We start from the raw sequence: 13,902 nt of genomic DNA, 5'->3' as shown, positions 1-13,902 counted from the left end.
TCCCATCCACACACCTTCCCTCAGGAGTGTAACCTTTTAAAATGTTTCCCTTGATCCACGTTGAGTCAAACATCTTTAATAACTTTTGGATTAAACGATTGAAGTCTAACTTCATGGATGTTCGCACGCATCCATCTTTTAGAGAGGTATAATAATTATAGTGATAAGTTTGCAACTCATTGACATATGCAACACTGAAAAACAGTGTTGCCCACCAACTCGACTCGCTCGTCGCGGGCCACACAAGGGCCCTTGGGAACAACATTGTCTTACTGGCAGTTCTAACATCAGTGATCAGTGATCAGCATCAATCTGTATCCATCTAAATACCCTTTCAGTCAGAAGTTTGCAGCGCATATAAAGTATATACATTTTGATCAGGATCAACAACCGAGTCGATCTAGCCATGTCCGTCTGTCCTTGATCAAATTTGAGATATAGATATTTGATACTTCAACAGATTTTCAACAAGTTTGAGATATATCCATTTTATATTAGTCTTCAATGTTGTGTCAAATTATATGAAAATCGAACTACTATATCATATAGGTGCCATACAAACGATCGTTAGATGTAGATGAAAAATGCAAATCTGTGAATGTAAAACTGTAAATATAATTTGTATAGGTGAATGAAATGAAAGCATGTATTACTTCATTGTTTTTTAACATAAATATATATAATTTAAATTGTATGGATTTCTAGTCATTGAAGTTTAATGTTATCTGCAAGGGTATATAAACTTTGGGTTGCCGAAGTTAGCTTCCTTTCTTATTTAATTTTTATTATGTGTGTTTTACATAAAAACTTTTAATATCAAACAAAAATGCATCTTAACTATGATGCCATCTTCAACTCAACAAATTCCTACTATTACATTTTGGAACGATGTAACAGAACAAGGTTAATCCGACCATAAAACTGGGAATTTCGCTAGATCCATACCAACATAGTTAACAATTTTATTTGGCACTTTCGCCTACCTTTCCCCAGAACCAATTAAATTTTTCAAAAGTCCACGTATGCACAGCCTTTTAAGAATTATATGTAGCCTTTTACGATCGAGCAATACTAAACTGATTTTAAATTTGGCATTCAATTCTGGTATTTTCGATATAACAAAAACATATTTTAAGTTATATGCGAATGTTATTTTAATTTGTATTTTTTCCCTTGCTGGGTATTGTTATTATAGTCATATGGATATACATATGTATATCAACAGCCGAGTCGATGTAGTCATGCCCGTCTGTCCGTCCGTCTATCAGCTTGAAACTTTGGAGATAGTCATTTTTCCAGATTGTTATTTGGACAACTATTTCTTGTTAAATTATTAATTTAATAAATTAATCATTCTTATTTGATTCTTTTTTATATGTAAAGGGTATTTCCTTGTTGATACACTTCTAGACCCTGTAAGTTGCGGGGAATAAAGAGGTCCAGGAGCCCAACTTGCGATGACGTAAATTACCAGTGCTGCCAACTTTTGACCAACAAAAAAAGCTGTTTTTGACGGGAGAAGTGAAAAAAAAAAGCTTAAAAAATTTATAAAAAAATCCAAAAAAAAGCTGAAACAAATGTATAAAAAATAGAAAAAATTTCAAAAAATATAAAAATTTAATAAGTTCAGTTTTGTTTAAAAGATTTCCATAATTTGATCAATTTCTTCATGGTCTTCCTTATTTTCGTAAGACCTAATAGTTCCTATCATCTGCAGATATTTGATTGGCACTTCATAGTCGACGCAGCATTTCCCGACCCTTCGCAATCCGTTTCTGTATATTAAAATAAATATAATGAATATAAATAGAAATGAATATCTTTTGCTTGCACTAGTATGCTTCTTTATTGCAGCGTGAGCTCGCAGATCACTGAGTTTAGCTGTAATAGTAGTCTTGCAATAGTTGCAATAAACCCTTTGCAGGTCTGTGTCATCCCTGCGAATCCATGCCTTAAATTCATCACTTTTAAGCCAGACATCGCGGCATTTTTGTTTATACTCCTTCGGCATTTTAGAACTTGCTAACAATTTACGCGCACTTTTTATATAGAGATGGAAAAACTAAGCGACTTATGAAATTAGCGTATATCTATTAAAACAATCGATACGTCGCTACATTATCTGGTTTGTTCGTAAAGCTAACTTTTTGCTGCCACTTTTTCATATTTTATACTTAAGTTTTAACAACACAAAAAAAAATCGGGAAAAAGCCAATTCAATTTCCAAAAAAGCCAGAATTCCCGCTTTTCACAATTCCCGCAATTCACAAATTTTTCCCGCAGTTAGCCTTAAAAAAAAGCCAGTTTTGACGGGAAAAAATCCAAATTGGCAGCACTGTAAATTACCGACCGATGCCGATGAACGAGCTTGCTCTTGCACTTGGATGCGGCTGCATAGTTTGCAGAGAAAAGAGAGGGAAATAGAGGGAGAGGGAAAGAAAGAGAGACAGAGAGAGAACTGAGAAATGGGTGCTTCGCTAGTTACAACTACGAAGGAGAGCAGAGCAGAGCGGCCTATTTCTCGTTGCATGTTTATTTTTGGAAGCGGCGGCCGCATTCACTCTCGATTCTCTGCCTAGCTTTTCTTTTACTTGTTTTTATTTTTATTTTTTATTTTTTGGTTTTGCTAAGTTTTATTTGTTTTAGGGCGTTGTACAATTGAGCGGATGCATCATGTGATGAAGGGTGGATAGTGGGTTGATAACTAGACAGGAGGGTGGGTTTCAGCATGACATTTGCACCTGTGTAAATGACGTGAGAAATAGGTGGGTCAATTGAAGATATTAACTTGGACTCAAATAGATATATGCACCGAAAAATGGTGTGTAGTGTAATGTGATGCACCGTGGGTCAAGTTCCTATTTTCTCACTCGCGGAAATCATCTTTTTTCTAACGAATACGTGGTAGCTTTAAATATAATAAATATTGATTAATAATGGATTCATTTGACTGGAACTGAATGTCAGCATTTATTTACTAGAAAAAATTATTTTCGACTCCTATAAATTATGGTTTTTCAGTGAAGGTGACTGTGTATTAATGTATACAAATGCATAATGTATGTACATTCAAGTCCATTATGAAGTTTTTAGATAGGGATGAAGAAGATAGATAGAATAGGTATAATAGACAGTTGTATTTCCTTCTAGGTTTGGAAGCAAATTTTAATTTCCCCGACTGAAATCCTAAAAACTTATATTGATGTAGGTATCTGGGACAAACATTATACAACGGCAAACTCTAGATCTGAGGGCTAAAGGACCCGGGTTTAAAGATAACGAAGAATATTATTTTTTGCCAAAACAAAGAATGTACGATAATGTAAGAGATGTAAATAGATACCATATCTCATTGGCATCGTTTATGTCTAACCTCACACCTGCTTTTTATCGACCTTTTGTTCGACAGACAATTCCTCATGTTTTATGCATTGTGTCAGACGATTTCACCCCGGACACTGGAATTCCTTCACAAGGTGGATACTTTCTGATGGGAAAGGGTGAGAGTGTTGACCCGAGGCCACCGGACGGAAGAGGCGAGCCGACTGCCGACCGCTTAAAAGTTCAAAGCTTTCAGGCCGAGAAGCCCCAAGCAGGAATGGAAACGCCCACTTTGGGAGACCCGGGTAGCAGCATAACGCTGCATCTTTTGAGCTGCATCCTTGACCCAAACAATGCGACAACTTGTGGGCAAATGGTTGGTTGGTGGGAGGCTGCCACAATCACGTGGAAACTTAAATTGAATGTTAAGAAAACGCTTAAACCTGACGGGTTTAAGATCAGGCGTGGCAGTGACCATGTGAAAAGGGCTACCACCCCCCAGGCTGGAAGAAATTTTAAAAGCCATTATTTTGAAATTTTGATTTACTTTACAATATTTTTTATCATCGCTTGAATCTTTTTATATGTATTCATATATATGTACAGCTGCGGTCAAAATAATAGAACTAAAAAATAAATACAAAATAATGACTTTGAAGAAAACTTTTTGGCGCAGTTAAGTTTACTTAATAACCTGTAAAACCATACTACATTTACATATAATTAGATTAACGTCTAAAGGGAAATTTATGTATTTTCATGAGGTTCAAACCGTCATTTTAAAATTTTTTTTTAAATATTCCGACAATATGCTCAACTATTGTTACTTTATTTATTTATTTTTTTTAATTCAAAGAGAGTGTTTAAATCCCGACATGATGTCACAACAGGAGCGGCTACTTCAACCCTAGCACAGCACCCGACCCACCTCAAAACGGAAAGTTAAGGATACTGAAGCCCGATTCCGGGCGCGTGACTATTGAAGGTGCGTGCTGGGAATAAAGACAAGCCAAAGTCCTGTAAAAAGTTTATGGAAAAACAGACGGAATTTAAAGGCGTGCAAGCCAACCAAAAATATTAACCTGGGGTTAAGTCAGAGAAAACATAGTGAGAGCTAGAACTAAATCGGAAAAAAGAGCTCTTAAACCAACTTTACTCTTCACTTACCTTATGCCGATTTCGAGCTAAAGTTGACACCTGTAAATCAAAAACAAATATTGTAAACCATTAGAAACAGATCATATACATACATACTATATTATATATACAAATAGGGAAGGTAAAAACCTAATATATAACATGGCCCGGATAGGGAAGGGAAGGTATGAACAAGTGATCACAATCCGTGCCCTTTAAGGGAAAAATCATGTATATGTGACACTATATTTTTGTGTTAATGTTACTTAATGAAACCAGTTATTTGTTTTGAAACCTTGCATCACTTATTTGTTTATACAGATCTTTTAAAGATCTTAAACGACCACTTGACTGGGTAAGTGGATCGAATGACTGTTTTGTTTGTCTATGAAAACAAAGCCATACAAATGCAAAGCCTAAAATATTAGACAGATACTTTTAAGCATAAACGATTACTTCGATTTTCAACCGGTCCTGTGGCGCAATGGATAACGCGTCTGACTACGGATCAGAAGATTCCAGGTTCGACTCCTGGCAGGATCGAAAATTTTTTTCATATATATTATTGCGATTTCTTATACCCATAAAGAGGGTATTTATTTTAGCCGAATGAAATACTGAAATGAAGACAATTAAAAAAAAAAAGTCGAGAGATTTAAATTCTAAAAGATTCTAAATGTCAGCTGTCATATGATAATATATAATATATAGCATTCCAGGAATATTTTAGAAAATTTTGTGATTTTATGTGTACATATATAGAATAATTATTTTGATATCGTATTTTACTAAAGCAAGAAATTCATCATACTTCAGCCTTATAGTGGCATTGGAAATGTAAGAAGACGAGAGAACATTTGAGACTATTCTAATTCTCTATTATTTTCCTAGATTTCAAGTTGCCTCCGTGGCGCAATCGGTTAGCGCGTTCGGCTGTTAACCGAAAGGTTGGTGGTTCGAGTCCACCCGGGGGCGTTTCTTATTTTTTTTTTCTTTACTATTTTTTATTACTATTTTCATTAAAACTAATGTATTCTCCTAAGTCCCATTTAAAATGTAGATTCTTCTAAGCATATATACGTCACAGCTAAATATAATTAGTAGTACATGTGCCTCCGTGGCGCAATCGGTTAGCGCGTTCGGCTGTTAACCGAAAGGTTGGTGGTTCGAGTCCACCCGGGGGCGTTTCGATTTTTTCTTGCACACTTGTATTTTTGGTCCTTTTGTCCTTTGGTCCACATAAATGCAAATTTATGAAATGCTTAAATTTTTTGTGACCTTGTAAGGAAAAGAGAAAAATCTAGGAAAAACTTAACAATTTTCATATAATAAAATATTGTGAAATCGGATGATTAACTACGGGAAATATTTAGTTATTAATATATCTTTGTATATTTTTGTTTGAGAGATACACGATTTTATATATAATAAATTTAGCACCTACGCAAATAAGGGAAATAAGCAATTAATAAGCACAATACATATTATAATTAAATATTTAACAAAAAACAATTCGCCCAACGTGGGGCTCGAACCCACGACCCTGAGATTAAGAGTCTCATGCTCTACCGACTGAGCTAGCCGGGCCTTGACACGTTAACAGCTGATGAAATGGATCTGGAATTTTGGAATGATAATGAATGATCATTTTGAAATGATCGTCCTAAGTTGCTTAAAACTTTTTCTTATTTTGGCCGTTAGGCCAAATCAGTTTCCTTTATATTAATTTTAATATTCAATTTTACATTTAATATCTTAAAATACAAATCTTTTTTTATTTATATTAAAAATACATATATTATATTAACATTGTAGAAATAAAAATTTTATATTTTTTTTAGTTTCTAAACCTAAATTTAAAACGAAATGATCGTCCTTAGTTATCCAAAAAAGATTTCATTTTGACCTGTTTGACCGAAGAACTTCTCAATATTAATTTTAATATTTAAAATTACTTTTAAGTAAGCATATAACGAAGAGAATGTTCCTCATCTAACAACACATACTGTTTTAGGAGATTTAAATTTTTAACACACCTTATTTCAAAAAACGGGATTAAAACTTATGCATTTTTAAATCACCCGACTTTGCCAAGGATGCAAAAATATATTTCGCCCAACGTGGGGCTCGAACCCACGACCCTGAGATTAAGAGTCTCATGCTCTACCGACTGAGCTAGCCGGGCCTTGGAGCTTTTTCTGTTTCAAAAAGTTTTAGCATGAAAATGGTCATGATCGATATCTTTAATGTAATTTTTATAAAATTTTTCCCCAGACGATCAAATTATTAGTATCAGAAGATTTAGCAGATATTAGTTTGTTAAACAAATATTGGTTTATTAAATTGTTTTTGTTTTAGTTTTTTTTTATTTATTTGATTCCTAAGTAGTCCACGAGGTCCAGTTTGGTTTTAAATTAAATAATACAAAATAATATTTTGAAATTCGTTGTTTTGGCAAGGTTGCAAAAAGTATTTCGCCCAACGTGGGGCTCGAACCCACGACCCTGAGATTAAGAGTCTCATGCTCTACCGACTGAGCTAGCCGGGCTGAATAAACCATCCTAAAATATTTCCCTATACAAGCTTCTTAGCCAGGATCTTGCAATTGTCACCTAGATTTGAAGATCATGGCTGGAGTGATAATAGTGAGCCAAAAAAAACTGAATTTATAAGCTTTAGTTTAGAACATGTTATATGGTCTTGAAGTAAATATTTATACCCTTGCACAGCATTAATGTTTTAGTCAGAATGTTGCAATAATCTTGAGGAAAGTTATCAGCCGAGTCCATCTAGCCATATGCTTGCCCGTCTGTCCGATTACTACAACTTGGCAGGAAGTGTTCTGACTACTCACATTAGTAGGAAATTTTTAGAAAAACAAATTGTAAGTTAGGCGGTTTTCAACATTTTTGTCTACTTCAAAATATGATCATTTTGTATTATTTTGAAAATTTTGATTTTACTTTATTTCAAGATTAAGCGACTACGTACATATATCATACAAATTTAATAGGAACGATCGGTTAAAGTAAAACTGTAAATTTAAAACAATACATATATAAATATTTAAATACAATACATATAAATACGTAAATATATATTTATTTTTCAGCATAAATTCATACGAATATTTATAGTATACTCAATTTTATATTTGATATGTACATATGTACAATTTCCAAACATATTAAACTTATTTTTTAACCGAATTTTTTATATGTATAAATGTTTTTTTATAACACCAGTTAGCTTTTCTTTAATTTGATATAATCATTATACCATATACATCGACTTTTTTGAAGTTGGTTTAAAATATAAATATTTGACGCTCTGAAAGCATATGGCCTTCAGTCTAGATTGTAGGGTACAATATGCTGTCTGCCAGTCTGATTATATGCGCCATGCCGTTGTGTGCAAACTCCCTTTTGTTGGTCTCACACAGCTCCCTTTCGTTCCACTGCTCCTACTCCTCTTCGTCTGTGCATTCTGTTTTGTTTCCTTTCGCACATTGTTTCTCTTTTAATATTTTGTGGCAAAGTGGAGCTGCCATGAACACTTCCCTCAAGGCCTTTACTGCTCGACTCCCTTAAGTTGAGGTAGGCGCGTAATTTTATACATCATTACCATTAGGAAGCAGTAAAATTGGCTCAAGCTAGACAATAGGATCCACCGAGGGACCAGAAAACAATTACTCAAACCAGGACGAAAGGAAGAGGCAGGGACAGCCGATAGGGACATAAACAGCGAGTGGTTCTCAAAGATTGTACTAGAGTCGACGAGAACAAGGGAGAAGCTTTAAAGAGTGTCTAGACGAGGCTAAAAATAAATTAATGTGTCGGCTGCCACGTGTGCAATATTCTCAGTGCCTTCGAGACCATATGTGTAGTCTGACCAGAGCACCGCGAATTGCCCGGCTAGCTCAGTCGGTAGAGCATGAGACTCTTAATCTCAGGGTCGTGGGTTCGAGCCCCACGTTGGGCGAAACCTAATATTTTATACATATCTAAATAGATATAAATTAAATTACAATTATTCGCACACCGAATAAAATGTTCAATTAAAGTTTTCACATTTTCCTTTAAATAAAACTTTGTAATTTTCAATATTTTTTTGTAATTGAATTTGGAATTTTGTATATCTTTAATTAAGATGAATTTGCAGTTGCAATATTTTCTTTCCACGATTGGAAATAAGTAAACAATATTAAGTGTAAAGAAAATGTAAAAACACAATACACTTTTTTTATATTTTGTAATCTTAATCAAAGTGTTACTCCTTCAAGTTAAGAAATAAGAGTTAAATGGAACATATTTTAGAAATCGATTCGGGAATGTTTTGAAGTTTCTACTTATTAGTACTTTTTAGTTTATTCTCTAGTCCAAAATCAATTAAAACCAAACCAGAACCTGGATTCGAATTTAGGGGGTCAAGGAAATTGCATAAAATTAAAGCTTGATAAAATATGTACTAGTTTCTTAAATAAATTGTTAATGTATTTTTTTGAACTCATTTGTTAAATCTAAAGCTTTGTCACATGGTTTGTAAACATGGTTTTTTTGGCACTGGAAAAACCATAGTTTCGAAAACGTATACTTAAATTTATTTAACAATAAAATATGTGGCCCATGAGGGGATCGAACCCGCGACCTTCGCGTTATTAGCACGACGCTCTAACCAACTGAGCTAATGGGCCTGTTGAATTATGAGGAAACGAAAAGCGAAAATAAAATGCGGTAGAACAAATTTTGATTTTAAATTATATTTAATAAATAAAAAAATAAGTCGCCCAACGTGGGGCTCGAACCCACGACCCTGAGATTAAGAGTCTCATGCTCTACCGACTGAGCTAGCCGGGCTGTATAAACGCCAATCTGAAATATATTTATTTTAAATTCAGAAGATTATCTTTTTAAGTATATGTGTATATAAGTACATATGTACACTTCTGAAAATCACTCTGCTTGTTATGTATATAAATAATTATTTTAAGAAATAGGGTTTTAGAGAACTGGATTTTTTAGTTAATAAAATATATATACTATCCTAAATTTAAAAAAAAAAAAAAAGGAAAGGATCTTTCCTTCGGCAAGTCTAAGTTTGTATACCCTTGAAGATTACAATTCAGACATTAATAATTAATACAATATAAATTATATATATATGTACAGTTTGACATCCTCCTTTAAATTTAAAAATAATTTCTGTAGCAGCTATGTACTATATGATATAGTCATCAGATTTTTATAAATTTAAACTCGGAATTCTAAAATAATACAAAAAGCTATATCTAAAATTAGATAAAAATATGTTAAAAAATTAAAAAGGCTGTAGTTCCAATATGATATATTCGTCCTATCCAGCGCGTTCCATATAAAAAAGGCTAACTGCAAAATTTCATTCAGATATCTTCATAACTCAGAGACTAGTTTGCCTAGAAACGGTCAGATGGACATGACTAGATCGACTCGGCTGTTGATGATGATCAAGAATATATATACTTTATATGGTCGGAGGTGCCTCCTTCACTGCGTTGCAAACTTCTGACTGAAATTATAATACCCTGCAAGGGTATAACAATACAAAACAAGAAAGAAAGCTATATGATATAGGCGTCCGATTTTCATAAAATTTGACTCAAAATTTTTGACTAATCCGTTGAAAACTGAAAAAGTTATAATTTTAAATTGAATTAATTTCTCGATGGTTCCTATGGGAGCTATTAATGATATAGTAGTCCGATTTTCATAAAATTTTACACAAAATTGTAAAGTAATATAAAAATGTCTACATCTGAAATTTGATCAAATTCTCTTGAAAACTGAAAATGTTAAATTTTTTTTTGTAAACATTTTCCGATCATTCCTATGGCAGCTATATGATATAGTCGTCTGACTTCTGACTGAAATTATAATTCCTTGCAAGGATATACAAATTGAATACGTGTTCTGAAATGTTTCATTTCTTTTAATTTCGAGTAGATATTACAATTTAAGTCAGATCTTTTAAAATAAAAAAAAAATAAATTACATAAATATATTATATTATTTATGCAACACCATTAATTTTTAACTTTGGAACTGATATGTCTAATAACAAATTGCAAGAGTCCTGTCGATTTTTGAAAAAAAAAAATATATAAAACTACCTGAAGCTGGTCCTTAAAAACAAATAAGGAAAAATAATGGCCCATGAGGGGATCGAACCCGCGACCTTCGCGTTATTAGCACGACGCTCTAACCAACTGAGCTAATGGGCCTGGCTGGTAAAGTCTTTTTCAGGACTTGCAAACAATTAAATTAGTTTTCATTATCTTGAAAGATAGTAAAAATAAAAATACATTATTTTGTATCAGAGGGCCACATTAAAAAACATATTTTTGGCCCATGAGGGGATCGAACCCGCGACCTTCGCGTTATTAGCACGACGCTCTAACCAACTGAGCTAATGGGCCTGCGTTGACAAGGGGGGCGTGTAAGTTTTTTTCCGACTAAGCTTACCCCAATGATAATTAGCCACGATCAATAATTTATTTCTGTAAGTTATCACTGAAACCGAGAAGACAACACTTTTTGGTAATAAATAATACAGTACAAGTAGACCACACGTCTTTCCGAAACTGCATCAATGAATCGTGTTTTCACACATATTGTGCCATGTGCATGCAGAGGACAGGAAAACTAATGAAGAAATAAAAAATAATCGCGGAGGAGGCAGAGGAGAGAGAGAAAAGGAGCACTGCAAGTCGCGTAGATACTAAAAAGCGAATAATAACGAACCGACGCAATTTGCTTTCTGTGGTGTAGGTTAGGGAGAGCAGTCCCCAACTCAGCCCAATACAAACTCACATGCAATATGCACATACAAACCTATGTATGTGTACATATGAACTTCAATAGGCCGTCTCGTCCGACAACTTGCAATTGTGGAAGAATGAGCGTGGAAACAGGCAGACAGCGCAAAAAGCTGCAAGAGATGGCAGCAAAAAATGTTGCAGCATTGCAAGGCAGCCGCAGCAACGGCGGCGCTGAGAAGGCGGGCAGACAGGCATTCGGTCTGATGTCAGGGACATGAAGTTGCAATGAAAATGAAATTGCAAGCGGCCCAAACACTGGCGGGATATTTATACGGGAGCGCAGCAGTGTTGGTGCGGCGAATTATATATTTAGTTGCCAGTGTCTGGTTCAGCTGCCTTCTATGTGACAGCTTTTAGATATGTATCTACGAGATACATTTTAGACTCTGGCAGAGCGCACGCCGAGAGCCCTGCATCATCAGCATTCTCAGTGCGCTATTTTCGCTTTCATCGAATATCCGCTGAAGAGTATAACGGCGAAGTTGCAACCAAAATGAACGACTATGGCTCTCAGGCAGCAAGACCCGTTTTCACCATCACCACACTCCGGCAGGTTAATGGGGCAAAAAAAAAACTGGAAGAATCTATAACAGAGGAATTGGATTTCCGATCCACACCAGCAGAACGGTCTAAAATGTTGTACTTCTGATTTAAAGGAGAAAATGCTTGAGGAAGAGCCACAAATAGTTGGTTAACGCACTTGTCTCTCGAACCACAATCCCACTGGGAATAAAGCTATTTCAAGTAATTTTTTAACATTCATGAGTTGAAATCCATTGAAAACAAGCTAAAAAGTATGTAATATAACATCGTTTGTAGTATTTTCACAGCTTTTTGATATTACGTTTCGTTAAAAACCAAACCCTCAGGACAGACCGATATTTTTATACCCTTGCAGGGTATTATAATTTCAGTCAGAAGTTTGCAACGCAGTGAAGGAGGCACCTCCGACTATATAAAGTATATATATTCTTGATCAGGATCAACAGCCGAGTCGATCTAGCCATGTCCGTCTGTCCTTCTGTCCGTCTGTCCTTCTGTCCGTTTCTACGCAAACTAGTCTCTCAGTTTTGAAGCTATCTGAATGAAACTTTGTAGTTAGCCTTCCATATACTCTCACTCGTATATATGTCGGAACGGGCCGGATCGGACGACTATATCATATAGCTGCCATAGGAATGATCGGAAAATTTTTACAAAAAAAATTTTAACTTTTTCAGTTTTCAATAGAATTGGAACAAATTTGAGATATAGCCATTTTACTATACTCTACAGTTTTGCATAAAATTTTATGAAAATCGGACTACTTTATCATATAGCTCCCATAGGAACGACCGAGAAATTAATACAATTAAATTTATAACCTTTTCAGTTTTCAACTGATTTTCATCAAATTTTAGGTATAGGCATTTAATTTAAGTCTTAAATTTTGTGGCAAATTTCATGAAAATCGGACGACTATATCATATAGGTGCCATACAAGCGATCGTTTGATGTGGAGGAAAAATGCAAATCAGTGAATGTAAAACTGCAAATATAATATGTATAGGTGAATGAAATGAAAGCAGGTATTACTTCATTGTTTTTTAACACAAAGATATATAATTTGTATTGTATGGTTTTTTATTCATAGAAGTTCTATCTGCAAGGGTATATAAACTTCGGCGTGCCGAAGTTAGCTTCCTTTCTTGTAAAATAGATCATTTTTAGTTATTACGCATTTTTACAGAATATTTCTTATCTAGTTAATATCTGAATATTTTCCGGAATTTTTTTACCCAAACACGTTAATTGGTTGTTTTTTAAATAAACAGAACTGTAAAATTTCTATTAATTCTCATAAGTAATTTTATATAAAGCAAAATAGCAGCAGAAATTTAATATTTATCTATTGTTTTTTTTTTTTTTTTTTTTCGTTGTCACATTTTACCTAAACAATTATCATTGTTAATTTCATTTTACCACACTTTAACTGTATAAACAATGAAATTAAACCAGCTTATTAAAAAAAAAAAACATTATTTATTCTCCATTAATCATGTTAATGCAAACCTACTTATTTCGGAGCACCGATTTTGCGATTTTATTATTAATATGTAAGAATTCTGAGAATGAAATATTCCAAACTTATACGAGTGCCTAAAAGTATAATACGGAAATTGTGGTATCGGACGAAATTTTAAATAAAAACATTAAAACATTTCAAATCCTAGAGCATTCTAATTGGTAGTGTATCCTTACGTTATAAATAAGTGAAAGCTGCAAGTGACTTTACCGTAACAAAAATAAGTACTAAAACAAAGCCTGAAGATTCTCTTTTCTTCTGATTGTTGTTGTTCCGACTACATTTATTCAAAATATGGCATAACCATAAAATTTCGAACAAATAAAGTAGAAGGTTAATGCTAATTGTAGAAATAGTCTTGATGTTATCATGTGGATGCAAAGCACTACCAGGAACCGAAACTTTCTGTCAAATTAAATAACAGCTGATTTTAAATATGTAACCAACTGAAGTAAGAGATACGGCAATAAACCGGAGTGAGCTATGTGTGTATGTGTGTTATACAATAACATTTTTAGCTTTACTT

The 13,902-nt window shown here is 34.0% G+C and overlaps 2 protein-coding genes and 11 non-coding genes across 13 annotated transcripts in view; 5 read left to right on the top strand and 8 right to left on the bottom strand.

Annotated features, from left to right (window-relative positions):
* Nucleotides 1–13,902, bottom strand: part of LOC147643595 (uncharacterized) — a 51,601-nt gene that overhangs the window by 36,326 nt on the left and 1,373 nt on the right. Inside the window, exon 2 of the mRNA XM_086833026.1 lies at nt 4,489–4,518. The gene's annotated coding sequence lies outside the window, so the exon portion shown is untranslated. The remainder of the gene's footprint in view (nt 1–4,488; nt 4,519–13,902) is intronic.
* Nucleotides 3,225–4,323, top strand: LOC147643596 (uncharacterized). Its single transcript, XM_086833052.1, has 3 exons — nt 3,225–3,322; nt 3,410–3,726; nt 4,212–4,323. The coding sequence occupies exons 1-3, from the start codon at nt 3,311–3,313 to the stop codon at nt 4,321–4,323; spliced, it is 441 nt and encodes a 146-aa protein (XP_086689178.1). The 5' UTR covers nt 3,225–3,310.
* TRNAR-ACG (transfer RNA arginine (anticodon ACG)) lies at nt 4,929–5,001 on the top strand. Its single transcript has one exon. It is a non-coding gene; the product is annotated as a tRNA-Arg (tRNA).
* On the top strand, nt 5,360–5,433 carry TRNAN-GUU (transfer RNA asparagine (anticodon GUU)). Its single transcript has one exon. It is a non-coding gene; the product is annotated as a tRNA-Asn (tRNA).
* On the top strand, nt 5,570–5,643 carry TRNAN-GUU (transfer RNA asparagine (anticodon GUU)). Its single transcript has one exon. It is a non-coding gene; the product is annotated as a tRNA-Asn (tRNA).
* On the bottom strand, nt 5,973–6,045 carry TRNAK-CUU (transfer RNA lysine (anticodon CUU)). Its single transcript has one exon. It is a non-coding gene; the product is annotated as a tRNA-Lys (tRNA).
* On the bottom strand, nt 6,571–6,643 carry TRNAK-CUU (transfer RNA lysine (anticodon CUU)). The gene has a single exon. It is a non-coding gene; the product is annotated as a tRNA-Lys (tRNA).
* On the bottom strand, nt 6,934–7,006 carry TRNAK-CUU (transfer RNA lysine (anticodon CUU)). The gene has a single exon. It is a non-coding gene; the product is annotated as a tRNA-Lys (tRNA).
* TRNAK-CUU (transfer RNA lysine (anticodon CUU)) lies at nt 8,367–8,439 on the top strand. The gene has a single exon. It is a non-coding gene; the product is annotated as a tRNA-Lys (tRNA).
* Nucleotides 9,078–9,151, bottom strand: TRNAI-AAU (transfer RNA isoleucine (anticodon AAU)). The gene has a single exon. It is a non-coding gene; the product is annotated as a tRNA-Ile (tRNA).
* Nucleotides 9,242–9,314, bottom strand: TRNAK-CUU (transfer RNA lysine (anticodon CUU)). The gene has a single exon. It is a non-coding gene; the product is annotated as a tRNA-Lys (tRNA).
* On the bottom strand, nt 10,641–10,714 carry TRNAI-AAU (transfer RNA isoleucine (anticodon AAU)). The gene has a single exon. It is a non-coding gene; the product is annotated as a tRNA-Ile (tRNA).
* Nucleotides 10,836–10,909, bottom strand: TRNAI-AAU (transfer RNA isoleucine (anticodon AAU)). The gene has a single exon. It is a non-coding gene; the product is annotated as a tRNA-Ile (tRNA).

The sequence above is a fragment of the Drosophila serrata genome, unplaced genomic scaffold, assembly GCF_035046125.1.
Source record: "Drosophila serrata isolate PLE 108 unplaced genomic scaffold, ASM3504612v1 contig_267, whole genome shotgun sequence".
In the NCBI taxonomy this organism is placed as follows: domain Eukaryota; kingdom Metazoa; phylum Arthropoda; class Insecta; order Diptera; family Drosophilidae; genus Drosophila; species Drosophila serrata.
Note: the sequence above shows the minus strand (reverse complement) of the source record. Positions and strands in the feature narration are given on the sequence as shown.

Coding starts and splice junctions, on each gene's coding strand:
- LOC147643596 (XM_086833052.1), top strand. Junction 3,727..4,211: donor TGGGAGGCTGCCACAATCAC/GTGGAAACTTAA, acceptor ATGTCACAACAG/GAGCGGCTACTTCAACCCTA.